The 12,936-nt window shown below is 41.2% G+C and overlaps 1 protein-coding gene across 5 annotated transcripts in view; it reads left to right on the top strand.

Moving 5' to 3' along the window:
• form3 (FH2 domain-containing protein formin 3) overlaps nucleotides 1-12,936 on the top strand; it is a 290,254-nt gene that overhangs the window by 221,680 nt on the left and 55,638 nt on the right. For all 5 annotated transcript variants that reach the window (XM_083119204.1, XM_083119202.1, XM_083119201.1 and 2 more), the window contains exons 5-8: nucleotides 2,215-2,248; nucleotides 4,777-4,921; nucleotides 9,793-10,398; nucleotides 12,684-12,875. In XM_083119204.1, coding sequence (XP_082975330.1) covers nucleotides 2,215-2,248; nucleotides 4,777-4,921; nucleotides 9,793-10,398; nucleotides 12,684-12,875 — 977 coding nt within the window. The remainder of the gene's footprint in view (nucleotides 1-2,214; nucleotides 2,249-4,776; nucleotides 4,922-9,792; nucleotides 10,399-12,683; nucleotides 12,876-12,936) is intronic.

Below are 12,936 nucleotides of genomic sequence, written 5' to 3'. Positions count from 1 at the left end.
TCCTCTCCCCCCTCTCTCTCTAAGAGTTTCATCCTGGTACGTACACCACACAGCCACTATCATATGATGCTTTTATCACCACCTAATGTCATAGATCGACTGCTCTTACCGAATTAACACAGCAGATCGTTGACGCTATTGTTACGGAGTCTATATGGGAAGACCCTTTGGAATTTGTTTGAAGGCACTTCACGAAAATAAACCAATAATCCTCGGTCTTGAGTTTCGTCAGGAGAGCGGGATCAGGGGAGGCAGGGAACGGTGTTTGCGTTCCCGAATGTCACCACCGTCGCTATGAGGGAGGAGCCACTTCCTTAAAGCTTTTTATTCTTTCCCTTGCATCTGAAAAAATAGGGCACAGAAAGGGACAAAAAAGAGCGAATATTTCCTCGAAGAAGAGTCATTCCCGTGCCGTGATCTAAGAATAGACGCCAGAGTGGAGACTATTTCTCCTGTCACTGAGCACCAGCTTGTCTTGCACGTAACGCGCACACATGAAGAGATAACTTAGTCCAATCGGTTGGGCGTCTGACTGCCACTCGGGAGACTCGGGTTCGACTCCCACGACCTAGGCGCTGGTACTACACTGATGAAAGGCTGAGTGTTATCTTGAAGAGGACGCCGGAGCTTGATGCTGATCGCATCACCTCCACACTCCTCTTTCTGTCTTCATGGGACGGTGCAAATACACAAGCGAGAGCTGTACCTTTATGTATAATCCCATTCAGCAGAACTGGTTTATCCACAACTTGCTCTTGAGTTGTCAACCAACGTCTCGTACCAATTTGTTCCTATGTATTTGATACGTTTTTCTCTATCCACAATATTTACCAATAGTTATAACTCTGTAATAGCATATTTCTTACCAATGAAATAATTCTTAATTCGAAGAAGCGTCTTCGTGGCCAGATATATTCGGGTCTAGTAAGAGGCGTTAATCCCTGGAATCCCTTTCCTCCATAATTCTCACTAAGCTGGAAATCCTGAAAAATTAAGGAAAATCAACGTAAGAGTGAAAAAATCACAAAAAAGTTACGGAATTTTGAAGAAAAACAAGGGAAAATTAAGTGTTTGTTGTACTTGTCAGGATTTGGCAATGAAAATAAAATCAACTTGTATTCCTTGAACCAGCTTCCTGATGGGCAATACACTATACATTTTTTGTTTGTATAGTTCAGTTTTGTTAATTTATTTTGGTCTTTACTGTTGATTCTCTTGAATAGCAGCAGTTTTTCTCAACCGCTGGGCCGCAGCCTGGTACCGGTTCCTGGGATCAGTTACACCACATTTGTCTGTGGTTACACCATGCGGCGAGAGGTTCTCGTGAAATTTGTCATTTTAGTTTGTGCAGCAGTTTTCATAACAGATATTTTGGGCGAAAATATTCTGATTAATTGGAATTTTTCGGCATTCCAGATGCAACAGAAATTACCAAATTAATTGATGCTGTTGCTTGAAGAAACTACAAGATTTCACTAGATCCAGCGGTCGACAACTAATTTCAACCTAATTTTATAGTGAACCAGCCTAGACATAACCGAACTCTTACTGTGTATGACTATGCAAGAATTTATTTATTAATATTTAGTTTAAAGGGGACATGTTAATTAATGTATAACGTTTAAAAATTGAAAATGTACTTACAAGTAAATTTTTTGGGATCGAGGCATCGACATTTAGAAAAGGTTTCTTACGAGGGCTTAAAACAGCTGCTAAAGAGTGGAAATAGTCTGTGTGAGGTTTACCATAGTATAGATGTTTCTTTTCGGATTCTGAGGTGGCAACACAGCTAGACACAGTAAAGCGTGTACCTTCTTTTGTTTTGCTTCCCTATCTAGCATTCAAGACGAGACGCTCTAAAAATTTTATGGCCGCTGTGTCTGGTCCCGGTGACATGCAATGCGAAAATTCCTCCAGATCAACTCACAGATGCTGAAAAAAAGTGAGCTGAATGATCCTTAAATCTCCACGAACCCAGCACCAGGTGTTTGACGACAGCGTGCTAACAACATATACGACTATATCACACAGCAAATGGTGCATAAGTTGGCAGCATGCGAATTCAATTTCTTGCTTTGTTTTGGATACCACGCACTGCTGTATTCCGATGTGGCAGATGTGTTCAGAACCACTGTTAAGTTTTTAAGGCAATGGTGCATTTGTTATTATTATTAAATAGTGTTCATGCTTAAATCAATCTTTTCTCCGTTCCAGGGTTGAAACTTCTGGAGGTTGTCAATGATCTAAGGTAAGATACTCCTACACTGACTGATAAGTAGGGTCCGGAATTTAATGTAATTACCTTTTTTCGAGCAAAAATGGTAAATGTTGGCGAATTACATCGGTAGGAATGATATACACGAATTTCATGTTAAATATTTTTCATATCTTGAGGTATATTACGTATTTTCCTTGGAGTACATATATTTACATAAAATATGATATTTGCTACATTTCTCTAGTTTTCATGACAAAGCATGTATTTGTGTAACAAGTATTTAGTATTTCTTTCTTCTCTGCTACCATATTTTTCATAAGTCCTTCTCATTCTGAGAATCATCTATCATATCAACTACATGTCAGCAGTTCAGGGAGTAACAACAGCAAGTGACCTTGACGAATTTTTTGAGAAAACAAAAGAAAATAGACATGAATTAAGGAAATTGACAGAAGACTACGAAATATAGTATTACATATTTGTTGGGTTTATTCTACATGTTTATGTACGTACAGTCACCGGCAATAAAAATGGGACACCTAGATCCTGAAATACTCGCTTCCTTGCAATGCGTTGTGTGTGTTGCCTAACTCTCCGGCGATAAGTGGATTCAAATAGTAAATTTCCAATGGCAACTTCTACCGCCGCCTTAGAATTAGGAACACAGACATCGCATTGCGGTGTAGTGAATATTTCAGGCTCTAGATGTCCCATTTTTTTTTGGCCGGTGACTGTACATAGTTCGCATGTTTTGACTACATAAGAGTCAGGGTCTTACTGATAAGTTATTTGTACTTTCACTTGTACACTGTCTTATGGAACTTCTTCTCAGTGTAGGCGATTGTTTTTAAGCTAGCGATGTGCATTGTCACTTGTGGACACTTCGCTTTCTCAATTGCGGGTAGCAAATTTACAGCACACTGTTTCCCGTGCATGAACTCATTCTTTTCTTTCCCAATCAGTATTCTGGGTGGGAGTGGGGAAACATACACTTCCTTGTTTGTTCCTTTCGCTGTCTCGCTGTTTACCTTTGTTCTAGGGATTCAACGTTGTGGTTTTCTTTCATCACTTACGAGGTCTCACATTACACCTCAATGCGCATCGAAGTTTCAAGTGTGCTTTATAGGTTGGTGTTTTGCATGTACAGTGGGATCCATGAGTATTACCGTGCAAATTGTCCATGACTATTTTCATTAATTTTTCTCTTACATCCTGTGTGTTTTTAAGCGATGGATTTTCGTGTATGGTGGTGCAGAAGTTCTCAACAGCTTGTTTTGAGTTTTCTTTTAATTTTTGAAGCTCTTATTGGGTCAAATAAAGTGCACGAACATGGTGATGGACAATTTGCACGGTAATGCTCATAGATACCACTGTACAGTCACCGACAAGAAAAATGGGAGACGTTGATTCTGATACACTGACTTCCCTGCATGGCGCTATGTGTGTTGCCTAACTCTACGGCGATGAGTAAACTTTAGTAAACAACTTTTGAATAGCTAGTTATGCTATTGCCTTAGATTTAGGTAACGCACATAACGCAACGTTTCAGTTTATTGCCGGTGGCTATACATACAGGCTTTTTTTACAGATACATATCCATAACTCTCACAAGATGATTCAAAATTCCTATAAAATTTCTCACCAAGCCTCATCAAGGGTTGAGTTTCATATTTCACAACAAAATCTTTAAAAAATGTACTGCTTTGTATTACAACTTATGAAATTAATTAAACCCGTAAGCAAGCTTCACATATCAGGTTTGTTATATTTGGATTGATATCGATAGAATAATGCAATGAAAATACGTGCGTGTGTGTGTGTAGGGGTTAGATACTTTGAAAGAGGTCAGATTCGGTGGATTCCTATCGTAACGTTTGAGGATTTGCACCAAAGTGATTTCAACGATTAAATTCAAGAATGCAGTTGTCTATTAATCTAAATCTTCTGGATGGTTAGCAGAATGGGGGAAAGAAAATGGATTGATGTAGAATCTGTAGCCTATGTGTAAGGGAAATTAGATAGAGGAAGAGGGAGGGAATGAAAATAAAAGAGAGTAGAGATGGCCACAAAATCCGGATAACGGATATCTGTTTCGGATTCAACGGATAATTCAGATATTTGAATATCCGGATAACTAAGATTAGAATATGTGGATATCCCGTAAAACGGATCAACGATAAAACTATCGTAATGATACAAAGATCAGGATAATTTGGGCAGTTCTGATATCGGGATAATCCTGGCAATTCGGATAACCGAGAGAATTCGGATATCCGAATATTTCGGAATATTTGAAATCCGGATAAAAAAATTATCCGATATCCGGATGGATTTGGCCATCCCTTGGGGATGGAGAGAGAGAGAGAGAGAGAGAGAGAGAGAGAGAGAGAGAGAGTGAGTGTGTGTGTATGAGGCAGGGAGAGAGAGAAGATTCAGGAAGAACAGGCTGTTGTGCCTTCCGTCGAGGGGTGACTGTGGTGGTTTTTCAGGGTGGCTATTTTCGTCTGGAGGGTCTGGAAATAGCAGGGGGAGTGATCTTTACGGTTTGTCTGTCGCAGGCGGGAAGCGGCGTCGGCGCCCGACCTCGCCGTCCAGCTGGATGTCTTCGACGAGCAGAGGGAGAGCGACGAGTCCCAGATCACAGGACCTCACGGGGTGGACCTCAGCTCGCACCTGGACGTCTTCTACGCCATTCTGCGGCAGGTGGGTGCATGCTCTTTTTTGTTTTTTTCCTCTTTTTTGTGTGCTTATTCAATGCGGGAATTCTTGGGTTTTCCTTGTGGTATCTGGTGCACTGCTCGTCCATGTAACTGGATGAGCTGGTTTAATACGGAGAGAAACTGCAGGAAATGCAACGCCCTAAGAATGCATTTAGTGGTTTATTTCTTGTTTATAACATTGTTTATTCACGCGCCAGGGTGAGAAATGAAAGTATTTCCACTATGACTGTGTTTTTTTTTGTGTCTGTATATAATACAACAGAGTTGGGAAAGTTATCTAGTCCAAAAAAGATAATGATTAGATTGATTTATTTGGTGTTTTAAGTCCACTTTATGGACAGTTCAAAGTGGGATCCGAACCACTATGTGCCTCCACCGGGTATCGAACCCGGTACCTCTTCATTACAATGCGACGACGCTACCAATGCGTCATCGGGAGGCCCAATAATGATTAGATACAGTTACTCATTTTACAATATGAGTTAGTTACATTTAACCGTATCGTTACTTTCGAAAATAAATAAGATACTTTTACTTTATACTAGATAAAACAGGGCTGTTAAAGGTCCAGGAACCCATAAATTCTAATGGGTTCTATTGGGTTCCGTTGCAGGACTGGAATCTCTTTTCTCTCACACAATTTAAATTCGGTCCCAGTTGCGTATTGTTACATTGAAAAAAGGTTCCTGGACTGTATTTTAATTGATGGGGAAATAAAGGTTCCTGGACCGAATTGAAAAACCTTCCAGATAAAAAGGTTCTTTACGGTCCAGAACCCATTTACGCTTGCTGATTTTCTCTCCTGGACCGGAATTGAATTTAATTAAAATTCCTGGAACTTTAACAACCCTGAGATAAAATATAACTTGTACAGTCACAGTCACAATTCAGGAAATGCATGTTACTTCTCTCTTCATAAACTTTTGTCTTCTCGTTTAATATCTAAGAAACTAAAAGTTAAAATATACAAAACCGTAATTTTGCCTGTAGTATTATATGGGTGCGAAACTTGGTCCCTTACATTGAAAGAGGAACATAAATTGAGAGTATTTGAAAATAAGATCCTTAGGGAAATCTTTGGACCTAAAAGGGATGAGGAGACAGGTGAGTGGAGAAGGTTACATAATTTAGAACTACATAATTTGTATACATGTCCAGATATTATTAGAATAATTAAATCAAGAAGACTTAGGTGGGCAGGCCATGTGGCACGAATGGGAGAGGAAAGAGGAGTTTACAGGATTCTTGTTGGGAAACCTGATGGTAAGAGACCTGTAGGAAGGCCAAGACGAAGATGGAGGGACAACGTTGAGATGGACCTAAAGGAAATCGATAGGGATGGAAAAGAGTATATAGAACTTGCTCAAGATAGGGACAGATGGAAGACCTGTGTTGCTGCAGCCATGAACCTTCGGGTGTAAGAAGGCTAGAGAGTTAGTTAGTTAGTTACAGTCACGGACACTTCTGGGTTGTAACAATCTTATTGACTTTCAATGGGATCATCATAACCTAAAAGTGTCCATGACTGCACTTTACATGTTTCATACATAAATTACACGCCGGCAGAATGGTTAGCACAGCGCGCTAGACGCTGGGGTTTCCGCATCACGAGTGTTCTTTGTGAGTTTCCCTTCATCATATCACACATCGTCATCGTCGCATTTAGTCAAAAGTGGCAGAAAGCGACGCTAAGTAACAAATGAAATTAAACTTAAATTGCAAGTGGTAATTATTTTCATTGATAACATAAAAAGCAACATTAATTTGCATAAACTATTTTTTTTAAAAAAAGGTAAAATGCTCCCCTGTGCTTAGCACCACGCCATGAAGGCGTATAGGGGGTGTGGGGGTAACGTCTCACACTTTCTTGATCCGGTCGTGAGTGGGGGTGATGTGATGAGCATCACGCCCCTAGCCGCCTTTACCCCCCAGGGTTTCCCCCATGTACCCATGTCATTCGACGCTGGGTGGGCGCCGGGCCCGCTTCCAACGTTAGAAAAGTTCCCGGATTTGAACCGGCCGATGATCGAACCCGGGACCTATAGCATGGTAGTCGGACGCGTTACCGACTTTTTTTATTTTTATATATATATATATATAAAGGAAAACCCCTATGCGGAAGCTTCCCCCATCACACTTCATTCACTCATGTCATTTCACTCATATTTCAATTTCAGGACTTTTCAGGACAGACAATCATAAACATCCATGTCCGAGTCAGGATTCGAACCCGGGACCCCTGGTGTTGTAGCGCGATGTGCTAACCACTCCGGCACAGGGTCCGACTCCACTGAGCCACTAATTTCACCTTTTTTAATATAATAATACAGAAGTAATAACATTTAAAGTAATCCTCACTTGAAAATGAATATTAGTCACATATTTAGTGGTCTTGCCTCTGGTGCGATGGGCCTCGGGTTCGGATCCCGGTGGGAGCTCCCAAAAATTTCGGTGTTGTCCCAGCATCGTGAGCACAATTTGAGAGATACTTGAAAAAGAAGTATCGGACTCCGGTCTCGAAAGCCAGTAAAAAGCGGCGATGGGACTCTATGCGCTGACCCAAAAACAGTCGCTTGGCAGGCCCTGACCGCAGAGCCTGTTGCGCCAGAAAGCTATACAAAAATTTTAGCGAGGTGTGGTCCTGTTAATTATTTGCCCTGAAGTACCCATTAATTAGAAGCAGGGTGAGCCCCACAGCCTCTATACGCAGGGACTTAGTCCGAAAAATTCTCTCCCGGCATCTCCCACCCCGGGAATCGAACTCAGAACTCCCTGTGGCAGTCAGTCGCCATATGGACTGTACCACCACGTCTCTTGCATACAACTCTGGGCATGGGTATTACTTTGTTGTTATCCATTCATTAATTTCATCTGATGATGCTCATCGTTGCAATTAGCCAAAAGTGGAAGAAAATCGCATATGCGTATGTATAACACACGCACAAGTAAATACATACAGTACATACACATGTTATATAAGATCACGAACAACACAAAATAAGCCCCCCCATGGCGTAGTGGTAACGTCGTCGCCTTGTAATCAAGGGGTCCCGAGTTCGATACTCAGGGGAGACACATTGCACAATGGTTCGGATCCCAGTTTAAACTGTAGGTGCAGTCCCGATTATCCTTTCTCTGCATAACGTGGACTTAAAAGAACAAATCAATCAATCAAACATAAAATAAGTACGTTTTACTATTCTACCTTTCTAGTTTAATCGCGACAATGGCTTACACAGGAATCGAACCTCGGTTCGATGGGCTACTAGGTAGCCTATACAACGAATGAAGACATATCAATAATGTAACAAGTCAATGTTATGCAGAAATTCTTCCTTTGTTGCAGCGCAGAGGTTTTTCTCAATTTCTTTATGACGTTCAGAGCCTAACAGTTCACGCACAAACACACGCACATATATGCCCCCTCCCCATTCTTCCCGTTTGTAAACCATTCTGCAGACCAAACTATGCCTATATCACCATTTAATGTATGAAGAATCGGATGTTTGGCCATTTTATGGCTTGAAACGCCTGGCAGAGGAAGGGTTGTTGACCTGAGCCATATGGAGGGTATAAAACGCTCATATGTCAGCTCCTCGAGGACCGGTGATCTTCTGGATGCTTCCCCGATGACTGGTATCCCTCTGATAACTGAAGATGCCACTCTGCCTCACTTCCGCAGGCTTCCTTCAGCGCCACGAGCTTCACATTCTTGAGATGATGACTTCGGGTTAAAGGGAACTTTGTCTGAAGCTTGTGAGTGACGGAAGGGATAGATATTTATGAACCAAAAACCCTACAAAATAGGCAAATAAACGGGAAAGAAAATTAGTGAGCTGTAAGTATAGTATTTTTTTTTTTTTTTTTTTAATTCTGACTTAAACTCACTACCTGACGATCAAGAGAGAACAATCAGAAATAATTCGTACCTTACCAGTAATTCAAAGCCGCAGCCCTTGACTTCACAGCGTGTTCAATAAAAGGGGTCCCTCGTTCGATTTCCGGTGTGGGCACTGCACAGTGATTTGGATTACACATTAAACTAGTTCCAGTTGCTATTAGCCATTCTGAGCATGAAACCAACTTTGACAAATACAAGTATCATTTAAAGGTTGTTGTATATGCACTAGAAATTTTGTATGTCTATTTTCCTCCCGAGTTTATTTAACCACATTATACGTATCTTCCTTTCACTAAGCAGAGTGCATGTTTCAAAAACTATTGTCCGTCCGGTGGAAAAACAACAGCAGTTTAAGCAAATACATGTGGCTTATGATAAATCCTATCCTATTGGTTGATGGATTGGGTACTGTGCAGGAATCGTGCACCTAAGAATGTAGTGCGTCTGATGAAGTCACACCATTGCTTTTTCTATATTGAAGTTGTAGGAACTTATATTGTGAGCTATACAGCTGACGGGCCGTTTTGGAACTATTTCATGAACTCTTTTTTTTTAAGTCACGTGGTTTTGCTTACACTGATGGATATAGAATTATTTCACTTTTTTTATCGTTAAAATGAGATATCTTTATGAAGTTAAATTGCTAAGGTACTTAGTAAATTCGCACAGATGGAACATTTTATATTTGTATTTATTTATTTATCGTTACTTTTCTGGTTCTGTGGGTTAATTGTTTACGCGAAGCTGCTATGCCCAGGCTAGGTTTCTAATTTGAAACTTCAGTGGTCAGTTCGTGTGTACAGTCGTGGAAAGAAATACTTCCCCCAAAATACTACTGATATTAAGGCTTAATGGGGGAAGTATTTCTTTCCATGACGGCGTAGATCCACCTGCTTTTGCATACAGCGCTTTTACCATAAAGTGATATTTTTCTAATCCCCCCCTCCTTCCAGGTAGCGGAGACGCCCCAGGAGATCCCTTTCCTCAGCATCCTCCAGCACCTCCTGCGCATCGACCCCAAGGAGGCCATCAGCGACCTCGTGTGGGACACGGCGGAGACCCTGGTGCACCGGGCCACCCTGCTCGAGAACAAGGAGGACTCCACGCGCCTCCTGCGCTCGCCCAGCCAGGCCAAGAGCCTCTCCAAGCTCAAGGGCGGCGACGGACGCTGCTACTGCTCCTGCCACCGCGACGGCGACGTCAAGTCCCGCAAGCAGTCCCTCAACCTCACCTTCTCGCCGGATGGGGGCCGGACCCCCGGGATCCTGTCTCCGACTTCGGCAACCGCCCCTCCACCCCCTCCTCCTCCGCCCGGTGGTGGGCCCCCGCCCCCTCCCCCGCCGCCTCCGCCCGGGATACCCGGTCCCCCTCCGCCGCCTCCACCTTTCGGAGGCATGGGCGGGCCCCCTCCGCCCCTCTTTGGACCGCTGAACGGGTCGCCCAGCCCGGTCATGAAGCCCGAGCCCGAGGTCGATAATGTGAAGCTGCCGCAACAGGAGACGCCCACGCCCAAGGCCAAGATGAAGACCATCAATTGGAATAAGATCCCCAACCACAAGGTGAGTGAGTGCAAGTACCTCTGCATCTAGAAATCTATTCATACTTAGTACGTCTTAATATAATGAATAATAGTAGTCATTTTTTAGCATGGAGGGAAACTTTGATTAATTTATTTCATTATCAGCTTAATTTAACAATTTATATAATCTAATAATCAATTTATTACTAGTAAACTGTAGGTCCAGTCCTATGCATAGACTTAGAACAAATCTAAAATAATTTTAAATTTAATCTATTCATACTTAGTACGTCTTAATATAATGAATAATAGTAGTCATTTTTTAGCATGGAGGGAAACTTTGATTAATTTATTTCATTATCAGCTTAATTTAACAATTTATATAATCTAATAATCAATTTATAACTAGTAAACTGTAGGTCCAGTCCTATGCATAGACTTACAACAAATCTAAAATAATTTTAAATTTCCTAGTTAAACGATTCTATTCGTGCCACTCTGTAATGATCAAGCATTTTGCACTAACAGTTCAATACACGAAATATCAAAATTAATTGCGTTGTTGATTTATGTATACTCATAAATTTGTACGATAAGAGTCGATTTAAAATTCAATCAATCTTATTAAAATCCATATTTTTAAAAATTTCTATTTGTCGTTTATTTGTTGGATGTGAATTCATTACATGAATAATTGTGGCACATACTGTTATAATTTTGATAAACTGTGAAGAAGATAGCGAGTAGTTTTCGTTGAACAAATACTGTCGCTGGCATTTACACGAAAGTTAAATTGCTAAGTATATTATTATTATTATTATTAATAGTAGTAGTATGATCATCATCCCCTGCCTCTAAATCCAATCCATATACATGTAAACATATAACAGTTGGGCTGAAATGTTCATAGGCTGACTCATAGATGGCGTTACGAGAATTAAATTCATGTGATTTTTACTTAGTACTAACCTTCAAAAGATACGTGTATAAATTTCACAGCTGCCGGATAATTAGTTCGTGAGATATAGCATTGTGAGTGAAGCAGCTTTTGTTATTGTGAAAAAATGGATAAAAAAGAATTTCGTGTGTTAATAAAGCATTGCTTTTTGGCGAAAAAAAATACTGTTGAAGCCAAGGCTTGGCTTGATAAACATTATTCGGACTCTGCACCAGGTAAATCAACCGTTGAGAAGTGGTTTGCTAAATTTAAACGAGGCGAAATGAGCATCGAAGACGATGCACGCAGTGGACGCCCCAAAGAGGCTGTTACCGACGAAAACATCAAAAAAGTCCACAAAATAATTTTAAATGATCGTAAAGTGAAGTTGATCGAGATAGCTGAGACTTTAAAAATATCAAAGGAACGTGTTGGACATATTGTGCATGAATATTTGAACATGCGAAAGCTGTGTGCAAAATGGGTGCCGCGCGTGCTCACAATCGATCAAAAGCAACAACGTTTTGATGATTCGGAGTAATGTTTAGCGATATTCAACCATAATAAACACGAATTTTTCCGTCGATATATTACAATGGATGAAACATGGCTCCATAACTACACTCCAGAGTCCAATCGACAGTCAGCCGAGTGGACTGCACGTGATGAACCGAATCCAAAGCGTGGAAAGACGCAACAGTCGGCTGGCAAGGTTATGGCATCAGTATTCTGGGATGCGCATGGTATTATATTCATCGATTACCACAAAAATGGCCAGACCATCAACAGCGATTATTACATAGCGTTGTTGGAGGATGAAATCACGAAAAAACGGCCCCATTTGAAGAAGAAAAAAGTGCTGTTTCATCAAGACAATGCACCGTGTCACAAATCAATGAAAACGATGGCAAAATTATATGAATTAGACTACGAATTGCTTCCCCATCCACCATATTCTCCAGATCTGGCCCCCAGTGACTTTTTCCTGTTTGCAGACCTTAAAAGAATGCTCGCTGGAAAGAAATTTAGCACTGATGAAGAGGTAATCGCCGAAACTGAGGCCTATTTTGAGGCTAAAGAGAAATCGTACTATAAAAATGGCATCGAAAAATTGTATGACCGCTATAATCGTTGTATCGCCCTCAAAGGCAACTATATTGAATAATAAAATCGAATTTTGTCAAAAAAATATTTTTTACTATGTTAGCCTACGAACTTTTCAGCCCAACTGTTACTTTGCTTACCATCCTATAGTACATTTTTCCAGATTAAATGTCTTTAGCGTAGCTTTGATGCATTGGATTTGGTATTGCAGTTGACGCTGACTTGTTTCTCTCTCTTTTTCTAAAAAAACAATTTTGCATTGACATTTCGCATTGTTTCCGCAGGTCGTAGGCAAGCACAACATCTGGGCCCTGGTGGCCAGGAGTCACGAGCATTCCCCAATGGCGGACCTCGACTGGGCAGAGATGGAGGGGCTCTTCTGCCAGCAGGCACCGCCCCCACCCGCGCAAACATCGCCGCGACTCGGACGGGAGAACAGCACTGACACGGAGCGTCGCAAGAAGGAACCAACAGAAGTAAGTATTATTATGATTAGATTGATGAATCTTTGAACCATATCCCTCATTTCGAATAACC

Source organism: Lepisma saccharinum, chromosome 3 (genome assembly GCF_977018435.1).
Source record: "Lepisma saccharinum chromosome 3, izLepSacc3.1, whole genome shotgun sequence".
NCBI classification, from domain to species: Eukaryota; Metazoa; Arthropoda; class Insecta; order Zygentoma; family Lepismatidae; genus Lepisma; species Lepisma saccharinum.
Note: the sequence above shows the minus strand (reverse complement) of the source record. Positions and strands in the feature narration are given on the sequence as shown.